Genomic DNA, 24,357 nt, shown 5'->3' with positions numbered 1-24,357 from the left:
AACGGCATTACCATCGCTGAATCCCCCACAATCAACTTCCTGGGGGTCACCATTGACCAGAAACTTAACTGGACCAGCCATATAAATACTGTGGCTACGAGAGCAGGTCAGAGGCTGGGTATTCTGCGGCGAGTGACTCACCTCCTGACTCCCCAAAGCCTTTCCACCATCTACAAGGCACAAGTCAGGAGTGTGATGGAATACTCTCCACTTGCCTGGATGAGTGCAGCTCCAACAACACTCAAGAAGCTCGACACCATCCAAGATAAAGCAGTCCGCTTGATTGGCACCCCATCCACCACCCTAAACATTCACTCCCTTCACCACCGGCGCACTGTGGCTGCAGTGTGCACCATCCACAGGATGCACTGCAGCAACTCGCCAAGGCTTCTTCGACAGCACCTCCCAAACCCGCGACCTCTACCACCTAGAAGGACAAGAGCAGCAGGTACATGGGAACAACACCACCTGCACGTTCCCCTCCAAGTCACACACCATCCCGACTTGGAAATATATCGCCGTTCCTTCATCGTTGCTGGGTCAAAATCCTGTAACTCCCTACCTAGCAGCACTGTGGGAGAACCGTCACCACACGGACTGCAGCGGTTCAAGAAGGCTGCTCACCACCACCTTCTCAAGGGCAATTAGGGATGGACAATAAATGCTGGCCTCGCCAGCGACGCCCACATCCCGTGAACGAATAATAAAAAAAATAGGAAAAATTACAGCATGGAGCAGCCCAGGGGGAAGGCTGCTCCCAGGTTTAATGATGCCTCACTCCAGGTATCATTGGACGGGGTGAGGAGGAGGGGGAGGACAGAGATCTTCCCCCCGGCGGGCGGGAGAAAGCGGCCTGCCTCTGCCACCAAGAAGGCCTGGCTCAAGGTGGCAGAGGAGATCACCAGCACCACCAACATATCACCCACCTGCATACAGTGCAGGAGGCACTGCAATGACCTGAGTAGGTTAGCCAAAGTGAGTACACGTAGTCTTTCCCCTACACTCTGTCTGCCACATCACCGTCCCCACCCCACATCTCCTTCTGCACTGCCAGCACTACTCTGTCACATCACCCCTCACACCCACTCAAAGCTCATCCTCATCTTACCTGCACTTACTCACCTCGCCAGTACTCATCCTGCCACTACCACTCAACCCAATCCTCATACAATCTCATGGCTCTATCTCATACTCACCCTCTCATGCATCTCTTTCACGGTCAGCCTCACTCAACCTGCCACTACCTGTGTTGCAGCCACAGGCATGCATCACATATGTGCAGTAGGAAGCGTAAGGCAAACATGTCATGAGCATGAAGGGGATGCACAAGGGTGTTTGAGGGTTTGTCATGGTTTTTACTTATATTTAATTTCTGACCAACTCACATCACATATTATATTGGCACCACTACTGCCACGTCTTTGCGAATCTTGTCTGGTTTGTGCAATAATGCCCTTTCCTGAGGATCACAATGAAGACCCACACCTGGTGCCACCCATTGTGTCCCTGCAGAGTGGGTGTAGGTGTATTTGCAGTGCTCTTTTGTGCCGACGACTGAGAGACGTCGGCGATGTCCCCGGTGGCACCCTGGAAGGATGCGGAGGAGAAGTTGTTGAGGGCAGTGGTGACTTTGTCAGCGACAGGTAAGAAGATGGTGCTCAGGGAGCAGCTCGGCATGAAGGAGGCTGCAGATGTCCACGACTACATGTCGAGTGACTATGAGCCTCAGTGTGCACTGCTGCTCAGAGAGGTCCAGGAAGCTGAGCCTCGGTCTGTGGACCCTGTGGCGAGGGTAGTGTCCTCTGCGACGCATCTCTCTCTGCCGTTGCCCTCCCTCCTGCTGTACAGGTGGATGTGTCACAGCACGCTGTTGTGGAGCTCCACGTGTCAGAGGTGGACGGCGTGGCCGGCGAGGCTGTTCGCCCTCCGAGAAGGTCATGACTGCAGCTACGGCGGCCCCCATCCGGAAGATGTACATCTGAGGGAGTCCGCAAGGTAGGTACATGTGTCTGGACACCAGAGTAAGTTGGTGAATTTTATTGTTAGGAGGAAGGTGGTGGAGGCCAAACTTTGTCCCAAGTGACAGAGTGGCCTCCTGCAATGAGTGAGGGTCTCCCCCCGACCTGTCAAATGGACCTTTGCAGCTGCCACAGGCTGATGGCTGCAACACGTCCACTTGAACTGGGAGTGTTTCCCCCAGTATGGGAAACAGTCCCAGTTGTTTGTTAGATCCCACCCCTCCTGAAATATCTCGTTAATCAGGTCTCTAAACGACCTGAAATACCTAAATACCTTAAGTGGCACCCCGTCGGCTTTAATTGCCTGCGGGAGGCCCACATGTGGGGGCTGCGCGCGCATGTCAGCGCGTCTGTGGGAAACCCGGAAGTGGGTGGGTTGGAGCCGGGCTCCCGACCCGCCCTGGGAATCCCCGATTTTCGGAGCCCCCCCGCCAGGAACGCACCCGATAGCGGGTGCTAATATCGAGCCCATGAAGACAGAAGCCAACTGGGATGCAAGCTTGAGAACAAATTATTTGTACATAACTTGAATGTATTCAAACCCTGCTTTCATACGATTATTTATTACGTAAACAAATCATGAGATGGGAATGTTTTTAAAACTAAAATTCGCATACTTCTGAATTACACACAAGTGATATTGTTTGTACTTATATGGTTAGGTAGTTTTCATATCTGTGTGACGGTTTTGAGTGAGTTATATAGATCACCCTCTCCAGTGAACTGTAATTAGGTACTTCACACTAAACCTGCTAATTTTAGGGTTAAATATGATTGGAGTGGATAATCATCCACCGAAAGATGAATTTTGAATTTAGGATTAAACCCAATAAAACCCATAAATGTCAAGGTCAGCGTACTGCAGTTCTGACGTGATGCTTTCCCTGGGCATGAACTACCAGCCACCATTTTGACACAGTGAGAACTTTATCTTCTTTCTACACCAATTTAGAAAGCACTTACAGTCACCCACCATCATGTACAGAGGCTGAACAAAGTTCCACAAGGATACATTTAAAGATGCACAACAGCTCCTTTTAGCATTGTATTTTGTGGAAGCAGTTGTCAGCGTTTGTTATTCATTAGAAGTATCTAAGTTGTTCCTTCAAAAAATGTTTAGTTGATTAATCCCACTAAAGCTTGAATTTTTCTGATTCAGAATATTCTCTTTTATTTTTGTCCTGACAAAGATGTAATTGCTCGAAGCTGATTTCACATGATTTCTTGACCTGAATTTAAGAAGGAGTAATAGAACCAAGGAATGTTAAAGCACAGAAACAGGCAACTCGGCCCATCCAGTCTTTTTCTCCACATGAGCCGCCTAGTTTAATCCCACTCTCCTACTTGCTCCTCATACTCTTTTAACATTCCTCTTTCTCAGGCAATTTTTAAAACTATTAACAGATTCTGCTTCAGCAATGGTCTGTGGCAGACAATTCCACATTTGAGGCACCATCTGTGTAAAGCGTTTTTTTTCCAGTCCCTCATCACCATCAGTGAAAACAATCACTATTTACCTTGTCATAACCCTTCATAATCTTGAAGACTTGCTATAGGTCACTTGTTAACCTGTTCACCTCTAGTGAAAAACCTCTAACTTTTCAAGTTTTTCTTCATAACTATAAACCTTCATCCCTGGTAAGATCCACTGTACCTATTACATTGCACCTTGTCTACTGATTTTCTAATCTTCCTGTAAGAAGTTGCACCAAACTTTACACAATACTACAACTGAGGCCTAATTAAGGTCTCATACAAGTTCAGCAATGACCTCGTTGCTTTTATATTCTATGCCTCTGGATAGAAAACCAACAATTCTGTTTGCCTTTGTTATGGCCTAATCTTTCAGATGGGATGTTAAACCACATCTGTCCGTTCAGTTAATGCCACGATTTGAAGAAGAGCCAGTAGTTCCCCAACATTTCTCCTTCAACTAACACCACCAAAAAAACAGATTAAACTTTCAGCCATCTCACTGCTGTTCGTAGGACCTTCATGCGTGCATATTTGGTGGCTGCATTTGCCTACACTAGAGGTTCCCAAACTGAGGGTGCATGCCAGGGTTATCAGGGGGTGGTGAGGAGAATGGGCTGGCCAAGAGCGAGAACCATTGATGCAGCCTCACCTAGCCAGAAGAGCTGCATTAAGGGATGATCTTAGCTCAGTGTGGAATGTTTCTGTCCCCACTGATTTCTAGAAGTGTTTTCTGTTCAAGCTGATTTAATAAAATTAAATATCAATCTGGGAAGGCTCAGAACAAAATTTCACGGTTATTAACTTACTGAAGCACTCCATATAGCTATAATAATGAACCTCCAGCTGAAGGTTCATTATTGTAGCTATATGGTTTAGGCCTTGCCTACACAAAAGTTATTGCATTTCAAAGTAATTCATTATATGTGAAGTGCTTAGATGCATTTTGATGTAATTAGGTGCTATATAAGTACAAGTCTTATTAACAGCAACAATTCTCTGACCATTATTTTTGTTAGTAATCTCTAGGCATATTGCTTGATGAGATACATTGTGCTTAACAAAAGTGTAAAGATGAATTCTCTTGACTTACCAGTGCTGCCTCATTACACTGACTAGAACTGTGTTCTGAATACAGTGCACCATCCTTTAGTAAAACAGATGTTGCCCGCAAAATGAAAGAGAAAAACAGATTCAGGTGGATGTAGTTCCGAGTACAATGAAGTTTTCTGTATTCAGGGGAAAAAGAGCAGAAAGAAATTAGTTTTTCCGAATGATATCCCTTTCACCTCGATTTTCCCATCGGCATTAATTTTAAATTGGTTACTGCCGGTATTAAAATAATATCCATTGAAAAAACCATCGAGGCTTGTGTCTCTTAAAGGACTATATGAAAACTGAACTGTAATATTTTGTATTACCGGATGAATCATCTCCATTTTGTGTTATTTTTAATCTAGACTTTAAGCACCAAACTTGCTTCAGTAGTTTTTCAACCCTACTCAGTATTTCTGAGTGTCAGCCGTCATTCACACTCATGAATCATTTTTAGTTGGGTGAGTGATGTGGCAGAAGATATAAACCTAGAAATATTAATGGCCACAATAATGAACAAACACTTCATGCGTTCGTATGATATTCCTCTGTGTATTGTTTTAACAATATACTGTTATATTGGAACTTTGGAAAGTACAGTACCAGAAAAGACTGTATCCCATCTGGTCGGTCCCAAAAACGAATACCTCTCAATCAAGAAAGAAAGAATTTGCATTTATATAGCACCTTTCATGACCTCAGGATGTCCCAAAGCACTTTACAGCCAATTAAGTACTTTTGAAGTGCAGTCGCTGTTGTAATGTAGGAAACGCAGCAGCCAATATGCTCACAACAAGGTCCCTCAAACAGCAATGTGATAATGATCAGATGATCTGTTTTTTAGTGATATCGGTTGAGGGATAAATATTGGCCAGAACACCATGGGGATCTCCCCTGCTCTTCTTCAAAATAGTGCCATGGGATCTTTTACGTCGTCCTGAGAGGGCAGATGGGGCCTCGGTTTAACATCTCATCCAAAAGATGTCTTTCGGATGAGACATTAAACCGAGGCCCCGTCTGTCCTCTCAGGTGGACGTAAAAGATCCCATGACACTATTTGAAGAAGAGCAGGGGAATTCTTCCCGGTGTCCTGGCCAATATTTATCTGTCAACCAATATCACTATTACAGATTATTATTACAGTTTTCACTCACTCACCTGACGAAGGGGATAATCTCCGAAAGCTTGTGATTTTAAAATAAAATTGTTGGACTATAACCTGGTGTTGTAAGATTCCTTACATTTGTCCACCCCAGTCCATCACCGGCATCTCCACATCACAGATTATCTGGTCATTATCTGTTGTTTGTGGGAGCTCGCTGTGCGCAAATTGGCTGCCGCGTTTCCTACATTACAAGAGTAACTAGACTTCAAAAGTACTTAATTGGTTGTAAAGCACTTTGGGATGTCCTGAGGTCATGAAGGGCGCTATATAAATGCAAGTTCTTTCTTCTTTTTCTTTTGTAAGTGAACTTTGCTGATTGGAATTTCTACCCTTATGAGTAAGTAAGGGCATAAAATCCTCCATGGAAGAAATCTCCCCAAGTCACCTCTAGAAAGCTGCAGGACATCAGAGGAGTGACGAGAAAGAAAGGAAGACAAGATCAACCACAGTGTACAGGGGTTCGTCCCTCAGCCTGCTTAAACCACCCGTTGAGACAGGAAGTAACTCAGAACTCTCAGAGCACTGAGCATGATATAATCCGTACACAGGCTCCTTTATGTCAACTGCAGAACAACATTATCAGCTTTGAGTACAGTATGCAACAAGGCTTGGCGCAATTTGCTGTGCCTAGTCAATCTGTTGATTATGACCATTCTCCATGCAGAACAGGGGTATGTCTATTCTGAGCTCCGTGTAGTCAGCTGGCGACCAACTAACCAGCTGGCGACCGCCTCTAGTATTACTATAACTAATGTACCACATCCCTCTATGAATGAGCTTCTGGAAGCTTCTCTCGTAGAATCAAATTGAATCGTTACTCTTCCACTAATTTCTGTGACGCTATTTGAATAACAACAACTTGTAAATATATAGCGTCTTTACCGTAGTAAAACGTCCCAAAGCGCTTCACAGGAGCGATTATCAAACAGAATTTGACACCGAGCCACAGAAAGAGACATTAAAGGTGACCAAAAGCTTGGTCAAAGAGGTAGGTGTTAAGGAGCGTCTTAAAGTGGATAGAGGTAGACAGGTGGAGAGGTTTAGGGAGGGAGTTCCAGAGCTTAGGGCCTAGGATGTACAGTATTTAACAATGAAATAAACTACTGCTATTCCTTTCACTTTATCAAATAATAAGATTTACCTCTAAGAATTCTAAAATGTTCTTTCTCATCACTTCTGCAGTTTGCTCTCATTGCAGATACCAACAAACCATTTCAGCACTTTATATAATGAAATAGACTGCTGAGTGTGTCACTCCGATAAATTCTCTGCACTTTCAGTTTCTGGGGCGCTGGAACAGATTGTAGCCCTTTTTATGATCAAGATACTGATTTTCTTTACAGATGGAGAAGGAAGGCGGCCTGCCTGGTGCCAGCTTTTTAAACTAAATAAAATTACATGTTATGAAAGTTGAAAGTTAAAGTTGTCATTAGCCTGTTTCAGAAATAAGACATACGTAATCAAAACGGTTGTTTTAAAAATAATCAGCCGTTGCTAAATGTGCTTAAAATATTTTAGCTACTGCATAATAGTAAAGAACTATAAAGCCTTCAGATGCTCAGAGGAGCTGTTTCCCTGCACTACATGATTAACAATAAATTTATATCTTTGCAAAGGACAAAGTTTACTGTCTGTAATTATGAGTGGAAGCCAGTGGGAAGTATTAAACATGACCAATAAAATGGCTTTTTAAGTAAAACCTTCCTTCTAATAATTGCTTTTTTTTAATCAGTACTATTCTATTAATATTAAATAGACAATTTGGAATAGCAGTAATCACTGCAATGAAATTGCCACTGATTTTACTGTTCCACCTGATAGTAAATGTACATTAACATTAACTCACATAGGACGATCCAGTTAAATAAATGGAAGCAACAGTGGCAGATAAAATTCAACATGGAAAATGTACTGTATTTAAGATTGAAAGAAAGCAATTGAATCAATAGGTACTCTGTGACTGGCATTGCACTAGCTAAGCATGAAGTTGAAAGAGATCCAGCAGTGTCAGTAGACTTGACACTTAACATGTCCCACCACTGAAGTAAAGCGATGAACAAAGCAACAGAATCATTAGAGTATGGCCTGGATTTTCCTCCTCCTGCCAAAGGAGTGGAGGGGTGGGACCTCCACTCACCACCCTGACCCCATTGTGAACCCAACTCATTTTCCTGGGTTGGGGGTTCATTACCTTCAGATCAGCCATGCTCTTATCAAATGGCAGAGCAGGCTCGAGGGGCCGAATGGCCTACTCCTGCTCTTAATTCGTTTGTTGGTATGTTCCTATGTACCTATATAGGGCAAGCACCCAGTATATCTCAGTCAACAAGAGGAAGCCCATACCTGCTGAGCAGGAAGATGTGGCAGTGACGCCTGCTACAGCAGCAGAAGAGGGAGTCAAGCTTAAAGGGGGACAAAAGACCAAAGAGGTAAAAATGGAATTTGTTGTAGGCCTCTGACTGGGCCAAAGCATAAAAAAGGGTAGGGCTTAGGGGCCTGAGAAGAGGGAGGTTTGTGCTGGACAGGAGCAGTGCATCCGAAGTTTGGTTGCCCCTGAAATGGCCCAAGAGCATTGGTGTTTCTTGTCCCATGACATTAACTTGGCCAAGGAGCACTTCTGATGCAGTCCCATCCATGGGTGGGCCCTGTGCTTAAAAAACGGGTGTAAATGTGCATACATCAGGTCTCAGAGAAAGGGGCCTTCTGGCTGCTGATAGAAATCACAAATCAGAACGCCATGTTTGGCTCAATCCTTCCTGAAGGATTTGCAAATAATAAAGAAGCATACCTGTGTGTCATCAGACTCTCTGCTGGATTGAGGTTCAAGGGTAGGCCGTAGCACTTCGTGCCACTGGGTGCCTCTGCAAGCTGAGTCCCAGGAAAGTGAGGCAGGAGTCTCTTACCTTATTTAGATCTTCGCAATGGGTCAGCGCTTACTGCAGGTGTAAGCACAGCTCTGCCACACACCACCCCCTCCACCCCCCTGCCATGTGAAGCCCTAGAAATCCTATAACAATGTAAAAGGAGCCGAGAGCCGGCAGAACAGGTCTCTGCTCCTGACCCCTGCACCCAGGGAAATAGGTGTTCCTTGAGGGAAAGTGTCAGGAAAGTTTTGACCCCTTGTGTCCAGTTTTGGGCTCCCTACTCGGGAAGGATGTCAAGGGGTACAAAAGAGATTCCCTAAGATGATACTAGTGATGAAAGGTTTTAGTTATGAGGGCAGAACAGAGAAATGGGAACTCTTCTCATTATAGTAGAGAAGGGTAAGAGAAGATCTGACTGAGGTGTTCAAAATGATGAGGGATTTTGATATTTTAGACCGCTCAATGCCTGGATAACTGAGCCTAACATTCACAGAGCACGCCCAACCCATTTGCACAAGAAAATGGCAATTGGGGTCTTACAATTGCTGGAGGACCCTATTGTACGTATTTAAAGAGCCTCCTGTCTGTTTTGGACGGGAATGCCAGACGCCAATTTAAAGTCCTGCATGAAAATTGAATAAGGCGAGAAACAGGTAACTGACAGTTGAAAACCACCCCTATGATTTATATCTACTCTAAGCAGGGTTAGATTTGGTTATGTTGTCAACAAACAAATTTTAGGGACTATGAATTAAAACATTTACTCAAGTAACCTTAATGATCATCCCTAGATAGTCATCCATGCCACTCCATAATTGGCTAATGGCTGCTGTGATTTACCAAGATGTGAGCTTACAAGTTTGGCTCCTCCATTGGGTAATTTATTTTCCCACAGCCTTGTGCTCCATCTATCAGCCCAACCAAACCCCCATGTGCTGCGACCATCTGCTTGAAAGGCAAACATTTACTCCCTGTGCTGCAAGTCGCTCGTCTTGCTTTAGCTGTCATTCAGCTTCAATCTTTTCAAAATACGGGGACCTCTGAATTTTGTTCTTCATCTAGTTCTCCTTCCACCATCCTTGTAGTCGCATGATACAACACTAGTGGAGTTGTAGACTAATCAAGGTCATCAATCGCTGTCAATTGGTCTACAACAGACCCAGACATGAGGCAAGAGATAAATCTCAAATGGTGGAAAGCTTTGGGAACCATCGGCCCCAAAATATTGTTGTTCAAAATGTTATAGCCTCTCAAACATCTTAGGAAGTTATTTTCATAAGTAAAGTATCCTGGCCAAATGTTTTAAAATTCCCATGTGATCTGTGAAGTTTTCTCATATGTTTTCATTGAAAAACTAATAATTTTCTTAACAAAGAGTTGGCCAAAGTGCAAACAAAATATAAACAGATTTTCTTAATAGAGTTCTGGAGCACTCTCGGATTAGCACACCAGTGCCAGTAAACATGCAAATGATGGGAAAGTAACTAAACAGTAGACCTTTGCTCCTTACAAATATAACTATATCAGGTACAGAAGAACAATGGTCTTTATTACGTAGCGAAGTCACTTGGGCTACAACATATGTCCATCCTGCAGCATGGACCAGTGGGAGAGCATTTAGGGAGCAGCGATCATAGTATAAGGTTTAGAATAGCTATGGAAAATGGCACAGGCCACTCTAAAGTAAAAATACTCAATTGGAGGAGGGCCAATTTCAATGGGATGAGAACAGATCTGGCCCGGGTAAATTGGAATCAAAGATTGTCAGGCAAAACTGTAATTGAACAATGGGCGGCCTTTAAAGAGGAGATGGTTCGGGTACAGTCTTAGTACATTCCCACGAGGCAGAAAGGTAGAGCAACTAAAGCCAGAGTTCCCTGGATGACACAAGAGATAGTGAGTAAGATTAAACGGAAAAAAGGGGCGTATGACGGATGTCAGGTTGATAACACAAGTGAGAACCAGGCAGAATATAGAAATTTCAGAGGGGAAGCGAAAAAGGAAATAAGAGGGGCAAAGAGAGAGTATGAGAATAGACTGGCAGCCAACATAAAAGGGAATCCAAAAGTATTCTACAGGTTTGTAAACAGTAAACGGGTAGTAAGAGGATGGGGTGGGGCCGATCAGGGACCATAAAGGAGATCTACTCACTGAGGAAGAGGACATGGCTGAGGTATTAAATGATTACTTTGCATCTGTCTTTACCAAGGAAGCAGATGCTGCCAGAGTCTCAGTAAAGGAAGATATATTTAAGATACTGGATGGGCTAAAAATTGACTAAGAAGAGGTACTTTAGAGGCTAGTTGTACTTAAAGTAGATAAGGGGCGTAAGACAGATGTCAGGTTGATAACACAAGTGAGAACCAGGCAGAATATAGAAATGGGATGCATCCTGGGTTGCTGAGGGAAGTAAGGGTGGAAATTGCGGAGGTATTGGCCATAATCTTCCAATCATCTTTAGATACGGGGGTGGTGCTAGAGGACTGGAGAATTGCAAATGTTACACCCTTGTTCAAAAAAGGGTGTAAGGATAAACCCAGCAACCATAGGCCAGTCAGTTTAACCTCAGTGGTGGGGAAACTTCTAGAGATGATAATCCGGGACAGAATTAACAGTCACTTGGATGAGGGTGGATTGATTAGAGAAAGCCAGACGGATTTGTTAAAAGCAAATCGTGTTTAACTAACCTGATAGAGTTTTTTGATGGGGTAACAGAGAGGGAAGATGAGGGCAATGCAGTTGATGTGGTGTATATGGACTTTCTAAAGGCGTTTGATAAAGTGCCGCATGGTATGCTTATCATCAAGATTGCGGCCCATGGAGTAAAGGGGGCAGTAGCAACATGGATACAGAATTGGCTAAGGGACAGGAAACAGAGAGTAGTGGTGAACAGTTGTTTTTCGGACTGGAGGGAGGTGTATAGTGGTGTTCCCCAGGGGTCGGTGCTGGGACCACTGCTTTTCTTGATATAAATTAATGACTTGGACTTGGGTGTACAGGGCACAATTTCAAAATTTGCAGATGACACAAAACTTGGAAGTATAGTAAACAGTGAGGAGGATAGTGATAGACTTCAAGAGGATAGAGACAGGCTGGTGACATGGGCAGATGAAATTTAATGCAGAAAAATACAAAGTGATACATTTCGGTAGGAAGAACGAGGCGAGGCAATAAAAACTAGAGGACACAACTCTAAAAGGGGTATAGGAACAGAGAGATCTGGGGGTTTATGTGCACAAATCGTTGAAGGTGGCAGGGCAGGTTGAGAAAGTGGTTAAAAAAACATACGAGATCCTGGGCTTTATAAATAGAGGCATAGAGTACAAAAGTATGGAAGTCATGATGAATCTTTATAAAACACTGGTTTGGCTACAACTGGAGTATTGTATCCAGTTCTGGGCACGGCACTTCAGGAAAGATGTGAAGTCCTTAGAGAGGGTGCAGAAGAGATTTACTAGAATGATTCCAGGGATGAGGGACTTTAGTTAAATGGATAGACTGGAGAAGCTGGGGTCGTTCTCCTTGGAACAGAGACGGTTGCAAGGAGATTTGATAGAGGTATTCAAAATCATAAAGGGTCTAGACAGAGTAGATAGAGAGAAACTGTTCCCACTGACTGAAGGGTCAAGGACTAGAGGACATAGATTTAAGGTGATTGGCAAAAGAACCAAAGGTGACATGAGGAAAACCTTTTTTACACAGCAAATGGTTAGGATTTGCCCGAGGGAGTGGTGGAGGTGGATTCAATCATGGCCTTCAAAAGGGAACTGGATTATTTCTTGAAAGGAAAAAATTTGCAGGGCTACGGGAAAGGGCGGGGGAGTGGGACTAGCTGGATTGCTCTTGCATAGAGCCGGTGTGGACTCGATGGGCCGAATGGCCTCCTACCATGCTGTAACATTTCTATGATTCTATGATTCATCCCAGCTCTTCTTCTTCTTCTTCGGCAGTCCCTCAGTGTCAAGGATGACTTGCTTCCACTCTGGGAGGGTGGGTTCTGCAGTGGCTGAATAGTCCAATCCTGGAGCCGCAGACTCTGCCACAGGTGGGGCAGGTAGTGTTTAATAAGGCGGGTGGGTGAGACGCTCTGGATTCTGCACGCTCTTTCTGCTGCTTACGCTTGGCCTCCACGTGCTCCACTCGGTGACGCTCGAGGCGATTGGCGCCTTCGTGGATGCTTCTTCTCCAGTTTGGGCGTTCTAGGGCAAGCAATTCCCACGTGTCGGTGGGGATATTGCATTTTTTAGGGATGCTTTGAGAGTATCCTTATAGCGTTTTCTCTGCCCTCTTAGTGATCGCCTGCCATTGCGGAGCTCAGAGTAGAGCACTTGTTTAGGGAATCTTGTGTCAGGCATGTGGACAATGTGGCCCACCTAACGCAGATGGTTGAGCGTGACCAGTGCCTCGATACTGGGGATGTTAGCCTGGGAGAGAATGCGCACGTTGGTACACCTATCCTGCCAGTGGATTTGCAGAATTTTGCGGCGGCAACATTGGTGATATCTCTCCAGGGATTTGAAGTGTCTGCTGTACATTGTCCATGTTTCTGATGCGTAAAGGAGGGCGGGGACCACAGCTGCTCTGTAGACCATGAGCTTGGTGCTGGATTTGAGGTCTCGGTCTTCAAACACTCTGTTCCTCAGGCATCCGAAAGCTACACTGGCTCATTGGAGTCAATGTTGAATTTCCACAATCTGATGCTCCTAGTGGGGAGCCACACCTGCAGGAGGCTCCCGAGGTATGGGAAATGATCCACGCTGTCCAGAGGCTCACCATGGATCTTGATGGTCGGGGTGCAGTGTTGTGTGGCAGGAGCGGGCTGGTAGAGGACCTTTGTTTTCTGGATGTTTAGCCTGAAGCTAAACTAACCTCCTGGTGAACCTACATTGCACCTTTTATATTACTTTATATCCTTCCTAAAATGGGTGCTCAAAACTGACCATTACAATCCAACTATAGCCTAAGGTCTTGTGCAGGTTTACCATTACCGCCTTTTGTATTCTGTGCCTCAAGATACAAAACCAAGGATCTCGTTTGCCTTTTTTATAGCTTTTTTTTTACTTAAGCTACCACTTTTAATGATCTGTGTATCTGCACACCAAGGTTCCTTCACTCCATTTAATATCTTATCATTTAAAGTATGACCTTTCCCTATTATTTCTTACAAAATCTATTCATTCACACTTTCTACATTGAACTACTTCTGCCACTTACTTATCTGTCAATCCTGCTAACCCACCTAAGCCATACAGCAGTCTTTCACAATCATCATCACAATCTACAAGGCACATGTCAGGAGTGCGATGGAATACTCTCCACTTGCCTAGATGAGTGCAGCTCCAACAACACTCAAGAAGCTCGACACCATCCAAGATAAAGCAGCCCGCTTGATTGGCACCCCATCCACCACCCTAAACATTCACTCCCTCCACCACCAGTGCACCGTGGCTGCAGTGTGCACCATCCACAGGATGCACTGCAGCAACTCGCCAAGGCTTCTTCGACAATACCTCCCAAACCTGCGACCTCTACCGCCTAGAAAGACAAGGGCAGCAAGCACATGGGAACAACACCACCTGCACGTTCCCCTCCAAGTCACACACCATCCCGACTTGGAAATATATCGGCGTTCCTTCATCGTTGCTGGGTCAAAATCCTGGAACTCCCTTCCTAACAGCACTGTGGGAGAACCTTCACCACACGGACTGCAGCGGTTCAAGAAGGCGGCTCATCACCACCTTCTCAAGGGCAATTAAAGATGGACTAAATGCTGGTCTTGCCAGCGACGCCCACATCCCATGGACGAATAAAAAAAAATTCCCTGTACTCCCCTAATTTGGTGTCATCTGCAAATTTTGAAACTGCTCCCTCAATTTGTTAATACAGATTATTTAAGTATATAGTATATAAGAGCAGCTTCACCTCAAACCCCTGTGGTACAACACCTACCACATCTTTCCAGTCTGAGGAACTTCCTTTTACCCTGTACCTTTTTCTTTTCACTCTGCAACCACTCTCTATCCATGTGCTGCCACATTACCTTGGTTAAATGTACCATTATCTTTGCCATAAGTCTGTTACCTAGTACTTCAAAGATATGAGGTATAGGGAAAGACTGGATAAGATAATAAATTCTATAACTAATAATAATGAATTAATTGTGTATGTTGATAAACAGTATGGAACGTTACTGTGAGACTGTTTCAAGAGAATACAGGCTCAAATTCAAATTTAGCATTGATATCAGGAAGTTATTCTTCACACAGAGTGATCAATACTTGGAAGGGACACCTGGGTACAGTGTTGGAGGTGAACACTCTGGAATTATTTAAGAAACAATTGAACACTGCAGTGGGGAGATTGTAGGTTCTTTCTAAGAGGGACTAAATGGCCTTTCTCCTCTATATTTACCATGTGATCTATAGGTCAATTCCACAATCTGATGCTCCTAGTGGGGAGCCACACCTGCAGGAAGTGTTGGCTAAAGACTCAGGGCTACAGTGGGGTAGCCCTATCTTTGACCCACATTCCCTTTGAGCCCTGGCTCCTCACTGGGTGTGCAGAATCACGGAAAATAATCGCTTATATGTCCGTAATTCCTTAATTCCCGATTGCTGCTGCTTCCACACACACTTACTAACTCTTGCTGCTTCATCGGAACATAAGAAGATAGGAACAGGAGTAGGCCATTTAGCCCCTTGAGCCTGTTCCTCCATTCAATGAGATCATGGCTGATCTGTGACCTAATTCCATATACCCGCCTCAGCCCCATATCCCTTAATACATTTGGTTATCAAAAATCTATCAGTTTAAAATTAACAATTGAGCGAGCATCAACTGTTCTAGACTTCTCCCACCCTTTGTGTGTAGAAGTGTTTCCTAACTTCACTCCTGAAAGTCCTGGCTCTAATTTTTAGGCTATGTCCCCTAGTCCTAGACTCCCCAACCAGCAGAAATAGTTTCTCTCTATCTACCCTATCTGTTCCCCTTAATATCTAGAAAACTTCGATCAAATCATCCCTTAATCTTCTAAATTCCAGGGAATACAACTCTAGTTTGTGTAATCTCTCCTCGTAATTCACTAAATCCTACCACTTAGAAGCCAAAAGCAGATATGGGTACGGTAGCGTAGTGGTTATGTTACTGGGCTAGTAATCCAGAGGCCTGGACTAAAATCCAGAGTCACAAGTTCAAATCCTGCCACGGCGGCTGGCGAATTTAAATTCAATTAATTAAATAAAAATCAGTAATGATGGCCATGAAACTACCGGATTGTTGTAAAAACCCATCTGGTTCACTAATGTCCTTTAGGGAAGGAAACCTGCTGTCCTTACCCGGTCTGGCCTATATGTGACTCCAGACCCACAGCAATGTGGTTGATTCTTAATTGCCCTCTTAGGGATGGGCAATAAATGCCGGCCTTGCCAGCGACGCCCACATCCCGTGAATGAATAAAAAAAAAGATAAAGTCAAAGTGATCATTTAAATGTGACCCAATGATGGGTTCCACATGAAATGTTAACCTTTTGTTCTGATTCAAATGTTGACTCACCTGCTGTGCATTTTTTTTTTAGCTTTCTCTGGTTTTATTTTGACCCATCGATAACCAGTTGGGTTACTTAATAATGAACATTTTGAAGAAAGTATAGCGGAAGCCCCATGGACAGTTAATAGCAGTTGTTAGTCTCCGCAGCGCCTGAATTCATTTCCACCACAGTCAGCTAAAAATAGAACATGGACACCTGGAAATTATTTTGTTAGGGAAAGTTTGCTCTAATCTTCATATTAGTTATTTTGTTAATTTTTCCCGACAAGTGCAGCAGTTGTTCGCTCTCACAGCAACGTATTCTATGTGGTAAAAATACATCTGGCAGCAAACTAAATGTTCACCTTTTGGAATAAGGGAGTATGGGAACCTTGGCTCTTGCTAATCAGAATCCAATAACATCTGCTAACGCGTTACAGCATACTGGTTTTAATGATGTGGAGATGCCGGTGATGGACTGGGGTTGACAATTGTAAACAATTTTACAACACCAAGTTATAGTCCAACAAATTTATTTTAAACTCCACAAGCTTTCGGACGCTTCCTCCTTCCTCAGGTGAACGGTTCGTTCACCTGACGAAGGAGGAAGCCTCCGAAAGCTTGTGGAATTTAAAATAAATTTGTTGGACTATAACTTGGTGTTGTAAAATTGTTTACAATGGTTTTAATGAAGTGAACGAACGTGATCTTTCTCCGAACTCAGGACATTGAAGTACTTGTCATGGAGCGGAGAGATCAGAATGGCAATATGGGCTAGATCTCTTCCCCACTGGTGATGAATGGACAATCAATCTGGCCCGTATGTACACTGTTCTGTATGTGTTCTTGGAGTTGTCAATAAAGCTGTTTAGCTAAAGCATTAGAAATACACGAGTCTTTCACAAGGTACACCTGAAAATTTTGTGACATAATAGGAGATTTTCAATAAAACCAAATGGCTTGGGGTGAACATAAGAAAGCTTGTAATGAGAAGGTTATAGATTTAAAATAATTGGCAAAAGAGCTAGAGGGGAAATGAGGAGAATTTTTTTCACACAGAGGGTTGTTAACATCTGGAACGCATTACCTGAAAAGATGGTGGAAGCAGATTCCACAGGAGCTTTCAAAAGGCAACTAGACATGTACTTGAAGATGACTAATTTGCAAGGTTATGGGGAAAAAGCTGGAATGTGGAACTAAATTGGACAGCTCTTTCGAAGAGTCGGCACAGGCATGACAGGCCGAATGGCCTCCTTCTGTGATGTAAGATTCTAAGACTCTATGAGAAAAGGCCATTTGACTCATCAAGTTCATGCATGACTACCTCAATCATAGATATTCAGCCCCCCCCCCCCCCACCCCCACCAGCTCCACCCAAGAACCATGAAAGGGAATTACTGTGAATCTAAATGATATAAATAAAAGTTTCTCACCTAAAGAGACAAAGAATCGCTGATCCAGTAGTGAGGGCAATCAAGGAGGCACCATGTCCCAGCGTATAAATGGCCTTCACTAGCACAAAAAAGGCAGCCTTGGTAAAATAAAAGATAGCAGTAAGTGAACTAAATCATCGTCAATTATACGGGACAGTCAGCAACAGTATTTGAACAAAATCAGACACCATAGACCCTAGCCTTACCCTGAGATTATTTGGAAAATGACCAGGTCCAATTGGTTCATCATTCATTTGGTCTAATAGCAATGTTATTACTAGGTTTATTTAGTGTGTTAGTATTAATGCACTACTGGAAACATTGAACTTAAAACCAATATACTTCTCATGTGCTACTCTCACGACATCATCTCAAATTATCCCCACCACTACCACTTCCAGTGACAGACTTGTAATTCCACTACTTCACCCTTGTATTATGTGGCTCAATCTGAGCCAGTGTTGGGGGTGTTGGGGGGGGGGATGTTTGGAACTATTTCCCAGTGTTAACATCAAGTAATTCCTGTTCGCTGTTCAGGTATAACACTGACCAGATCAAGAATATACCTCTCTCTCCATAAGGACACTTGACTCTCAATCTTCACTGGGTTATCCTTCCCACAGTGGAAACTATTGTTGTAACCAGAATTGTTTGAAAAAACTGCTATAATTCTGACACAAATAAATACAAATAATCTGTTGTATTTACGCAGCCTTTTATTATGTTCATTCATGTACAAGTTTTATATACAATGAAAGCTCCTAAAGGTGACTACAAATATCGAACAATATTCATTCCAAGGCCACTGGTTTGTGGCTTTCATGGAAATTTCATGAATAATCATTAAAATCTGTAATTCTAGGTAATAAAAATGGGATCTGACTTATTCAGTCACCAAAAACCAGTGGATGTCAATCAAAAATGAACAGAATGTTCTCCACAAAATACAGACAAACATCCCATCTAATAAAAAATGCATATGGGGATAAGGCGGGAAAGTGGAGTTGAGGTCAAAGATCAGCCATGATCTGATTGAATGGCGGAGCAGGCTTGAGGGGCCATGTGGCCTACTCCTGCTCCTATTTCTTATGTTCTTATGTTCACACAGACCAACCAAGAAAACAAGCAAAAGCTGACTAACATGTTCAAAAAAGGTGACAACACAAAAAACAGCCCTGAATATCAGCCTACCATATGTAGTTACACTGAAAATGCAATGGAATTCCTATGTAAATCTTTCCTATGTGAAGTCCAACATTAAAGGGGGTGATTTTCGTCTCTATTATTGGGTGGTAGTTGGCTGAAAATGTCTCCACTTACCACCCCGTTCCCGTCAATGTCTAGCCCACCGCGATTTTGGAGTGGCCTGGAAAACAGGTGAGTGGCAATGCCACCAGAAACAGGTGAGAGCCCACTTAAATATGCCAATCGGGTCCTATGGCAGTTGTGGGATCCTGGAGGACCAATGTGAAAAGGGTAGACCACTGCAGGTCGCTCGAGAATCAGGTAACTCTTTAATTTTAGTAATGGTTTTTGTGGGCCCGGAGGATTCCTGGTTCTACAAGGATATTCCCACCCATTGCTGGCCTGTCCTTAAGGGATTGCTGTACACCACTCTGAAACCAGATAAGGCTTCATTCTTTTAATGAGCTACCAAATCCCAGTACTGCCCGCATTGCTACCAAATCCCAGTACTGCCCGCATTGCTACCAAATCCCAGTACTGCCCCCATTGCTACCAAATCCCAGTGTTGCCCCCATTGCTACCAAATCCCAGTACTGCCCCCATTGCTACCAAATCCCAGTACTGCCCCCATTGCTACCAAATCCCAGTACTGCCCCCATTGCTACCAAATCCCAGTACTGCCCGCATTGCTACCAAATCCCAGTACTGCCCGCATTGCTACCAAATCCCAGTACTGCCCCCATTGCTACCAAATCCCAGTACTGCCCGCATTGCTACCAAATCCCAGTACTGCCCCCATTGCTACCAAATCCCAGTACTGCCCCCATTGCTACCAAATCCCAGTACTGCCCCCATTGCTACCAAATCCCAGTACTGCTCCCATTGCTACCAAAGCCCAGCATTGCCCCCATTGCTACCAAATCCCAGTATTGCCCCCATTGCTACCAAAGTTCAGCATTGCCTCCATTGCTACCAAAGTTCAGCATTGCCTCCATTGCTACCAAAGTTCAGCATTGCCTCCATTGCTACCAAAGTTCAGCATTGCCTCCATTGCTACCAAAGCCCAACATTGCCCCCATTGCTACCAAAATGCATGGGATTGCAGTATAATCCCCAAAAACCACAGTAAACCCTGTAAAATACTGTAATCCTAACCCCCCCTCCACCTCCTTCTCCTGTGCAGCTAACCCTCAACCCCCTCTCAGTAGTGCTAAATAACTAAAGGGGTGAATTTCTGTGGGGGTTCTCCCATTCGCCTAACATTACTACATTGGAAGAGCCGTAGAAAGCCCAGAAAAAAGGTATAAATGGTGTTTACAACATTTTTCCGGGGTTTCTACGGCTCTTCCATTGAAGTTACAATGGGCGACCGGGAGAATCCCCACAGAAATGATACCCCTTAGTTTTTACTTCCAACTGCTGCATCTTCCATGCCATCCTGTTGGGCACGAGGTGTTAACCGTAGTCAGTGGTGGCATTCTCACCTCTGAGTCAGAAGATTGTGGGTTCAAGTCTCATTCCAGAGACTTAAGCAAATTATCCAGGCTGGCACTTCAGTGCAGTACTGAGGGAGTGCTGCACGGTTGGAGGTGCCGTCTTTCAGATGAACTCTAAGGTGGATGTAAAGGATCCTCGGGCACTATTTGAACAAGAGCAGGGGACTTCTCCAGGTGTCCTGGACAATATTGATCCTTCAACCACCATCACTAAAACAGATTATCTGTTCACTGTCACACTGCTGTTTGTGGGACCTTTCTGTGCACAATTTTGGCTGTCACGTTTCTTACATTACAACAGGAACTACACTCCAAAAGTGGCTGTAAAGCACTTTGGGACGTCCTGAGGTCGTGAAAGGGGCTACATAAATGCAAGACTTTCTTATTATTAATAGTTTTAAGCATGGAAAGGGATTAAAGTTAAATACGTATTGGTAAAGGAATATAGATATAAAGTAAAGGTCATTAATTTACACTTTTCACAGAATAATGGACAAAATTGTGGTATTCAATCCCCAAAGAACTAGTAAACATCCAGAACACCATTTAATAAAAATGCAATTTGATTTATTCTTTCACTGTAAATCATTGGCTTTGATGTTATGCCCTATGTTTAACAAACACCCTATTGTTCTAAAATGTCATTTTTTTTGTCTGATTCACCGTGAGTACAGTCCCTACCATTTATAGCGGGCGGGATCGTGTGAACGTGATTTGCCCGCTGTACGCGTTGGCCGGTATAGCGGGTTCATCTAAAATGTCACAATTAAGAACTGTGATTAAAAAGTAGTCAAGTGACACATCACATTGGTTTACTAATGTACTGCACCACAAAAGGGATGAAAGAAAGTTACGTTGCAATTCTTAGCAACGCCAACTTTTGATCTTGACCAACCCGTGAAACCAAGGCAGAAGGAGAAAGCAAATCCAAAGAAAAACCAGTTAATGCTGTAAAAGTATCCACTGGAGCTCACATTTGCATTTATATCATATTAAGAATGTAACCTAACTGGAAACTGTTACATGAATATCCATATAATGTGTTCCTACATTGCAAGGTTAGTTAACGAGACATACAATCGAGAACACATTTACAGTACTTAAAGATCTTTTGTATTCTACCTCTATTTTGTTGCAAAGATGATTAGTTGAGTGGCCTGCATTCACGGGTGGAATTTAAATCGAAAATCACGGTTAAGTGCTTGTTAGCAGACAACATAATTAAAGAAGCAATACGTGCTGATTTAGCATTGTGCTAATTATGCCAGCTACAACTTGCAGAACATGATGTAAATGTAAATGGTGAGCATGAAAGATTTCTTTGCTGATACAACTTCTTAATTAGAATTACTGCTACAATGTGGGGATGGTGATTTTATTTTAACGTTCCGTGCACTTTAACAAGGTGCAAACTAGTAAGCACAGCTGTTTCTACCCAAAACAAACGGAGAACTTAATGGCTATAACCGGCAACTTTGAAATTTGCCATTAATGCAAATGGTTAATGGTTATCGTTTTTTGGCCGATGTAAGTGACTGCCTGTTTTAAACATGGATGTTTTAAGATGGGGAGGACTGTAATGCCAAAGTATATAAAAGTTTAGAGACAAACTTCAGATGTCCCATGGCAAAGTGCCGCAGAATTCACAGTTTAATTTTTTTTAATTTAAAAAAAAAGGCGGTGATTGGCCCGGGATTTACATTCGAATGTGCCTAACAGCAATCAGTATGTAAATGATCTCGGAATGTGCTGCTTCATAGCAAATTGGCCTTCTGACATTAAAGGGATCGGCCAAGTAAAACACATCTCTCCCGAAGTAGCAGAATAATACATTGCACCTTACATGGCACAATACGCCCGTACTTATACAACAGAGGACCATCTGACTTATGTGAGAAGCACCATAAGGCATTTTGCTGCTTATTTAACAGTAATTGTTGAAAGTGGCTTTAGTTGATAGGTTCACTCGTATTCAGTGGATGTTGCAGAACCTGGGAATGATTGGTTTAATGTAATTATAAAGTAATTAAAATTCATCACTTTATATTTGGGGCAATTCATTAAAAATGGGGTATTACAATCCTTCTAAAGCACTTCACCCCTTATAGGATATCACAACACTTTATTTTGACTCCTATCTTTGGACAATAATTCATACAACTTGATAGACTAACATGTCCCAGAAGTGAGCACAGGCAGGCGCTTCACATGAACACACAAAAATGTTGGACAGGAAGGCACCAGCTGGTCCATCCAACCTGACCCATACAGTTGTGATGCATCACGATACAGAAACTCCCCACTCATGGCTCCCCACGGTGCCATGTAATCTTCTGGGAGAGGCAAAAAAAACAGATAAAAACCCAGGCAAATTAGGGAAATAAAATATGGAAAATTCTTCTCTGACCACTTTAGGCGATTGGAACTAGTCCAGGAGATCACATGGACCCTGACTTATATTACACGGTAATAACTACCTCTTATGGGGCATGATCCCCACCCCAGTCAGAAACACCCCCAGCTCACTCTGGAAGATGTACAATGAATCAGTGTTCACCGCACAAGCCAGCAACCTGTTCCACAGGGAAAAGAAGAACCGCCTAACATCCAAACTTCTACTGCCCTTATGTGACTTGTAAGCCTGACCGCTAGCGTATCCAGTTGAAATCATTCGATCACGCAAACACAACCTAGTTCCTCATGGACCATGCTGTCAAACTATGAGGCTGATTAGCTTGTTTTAAAAAAGCCTTGCATTTACATAATGCCCTGTCGCAGCTCTAAGAAAGATCACAAGGTGCCTCGCTTACAATAAAGTTAGAGACCGAGCAGAGCTCATTCCCTGTCTTTTTATAGCACTCCATGTTGAACTTTCCCAAACACAACACAAAAACAGTCTGTAAGCAGAACACGCAGAATTGAACAGCCTCTGGGAGCATAGGAGCAGAAGTAGGCCAATCAGCCTGTTCTGCCATTCAATTAGATCATGGCTAATCTGTAACTTAACTCCATCTACCCACCTAGCTTCCATAACCCTTAATACCCTTGCCTAACAAAAATCTATCAATCTCAGTTTTGAAATTTTCAATTGATCTAGCCTCAACAGCTTTTTAGGGGAGAGAGTTCCAGATTTCCACTACCCTTTGTGTGAATAAGTGCCTCCTGACATCACCCCTGAACGGCCTAGCTCTAATTTTAAGGTTATGACTCCTCTCTGGTAGACAGTGTGCATGTCGATCCCTGTGGCTGACCTTAATGTTGTATCCACTTCAATAATACTGCTCCCCACTGTTGCCAACACTCTCAGCTATCATGGGCTGCTACTATAATCCCCCTTTTCCGGCTTTTAATAATTGAACATTGAGTAACACCTAGGCTGAAGTGTGCCACAAAACAATAACACATCGGGGGTTCTGATGAGGTCATAAATCATTGGGGCCCCTCAAGATGTATCACATCCACTAATACAGGCTCCACCCTGTGTTATTCTACTTAATATAAACAGCTGGATTTTAAGAGTTTTCAGTTTAATTGTTTTTGGCCAAGTTTTTCCATTGTTGCTCAGGGGATGTCCTGGTGGACAGCATACATCTTAAAAGTTGATTGAACTGGGGTTTAATAAAGTACAACAACTTAATCAAATGTTGCAAACTGAAGTGTTCAGTCATGATGGTTGTATTCCATTGCATCGTTACTATGTAATAGCATACTAATACAGTAAAATTGCTTCCCCTTTCTTTCCTAACTCTGCAAGTTGCTTGTTACATATAGTATAGTGGAATACCCAATCTGTAAAAACAGTCATTTAGTAAAACCATTACTAAAATCACTTTTAGATTTATGGGCAATTTCTAACCTTATTCTAGATTATTTTGGCTCTTGTATCTTAGATCACTCTCATGGGTGCATTCCAACTCTCCTTACCTTCGGGAATGTCTACCCTTGCCTTGAGATCTAGGTAGGCTTTTGGTAAGGTACCTGATACAAAGATAAACAAACCCTGGAATCCTGCATCATTTGATAAATTATTGTTTTTGAGAAATTTTATCAAATACTGTGTATAAAGTGGCGTCTTCCTGTTGCTGGGCTCAAATCCAACAAAG

The 24,357-nt window shown here is 43.2% G+C and overlaps 1 protein-coding gene across 1 annotated transcript in view; it reads right to left on the bottom strand.

The window, feature by feature from the left end:
- Window positions 1–24,357, bottom strand: part of vipr2 (vasoactive intestinal peptide receptor 2) — a 179,102-nt gene that overhangs the window by 84,659 nt on the left and 70,086 nt on the right. Inside the window, exons 5-6 of the mRNA XM_068007939.1 lie at window positions 17,574–17,671; window positions 4,585–4,720 (exon numbers count right to left, since the gene is read on the bottom strand). Of these exons, the coding sequence (XP_067864040.1) occupies window positions 4,585–4,720; window positions 17,574–17,671 (234 nt within the window). The remainder of the gene's footprint in view (window positions 1–4,584; window positions 4,721–17,573; window positions 17,672–24,357) is intronic.

This window comes from Heptranchias perlo, chromosome 2 (assembly GCF_035084215.1).
Source record: "Heptranchias perlo isolate sHepPer1 chromosome 2, sHepPer1.hap1, whole genome shotgun sequence".
NCBI lineage: Eukaryota > Metazoa > Chordata > Chondrichthyes > Hexanchiformes > Hexanchidae > Heptranchias > Heptranchias perlo.
The sequence above is the reverse complement of the archived record's forward strand: the minus strand, read 5'-3'. Positions and strand labels throughout refer to the sequence as shown.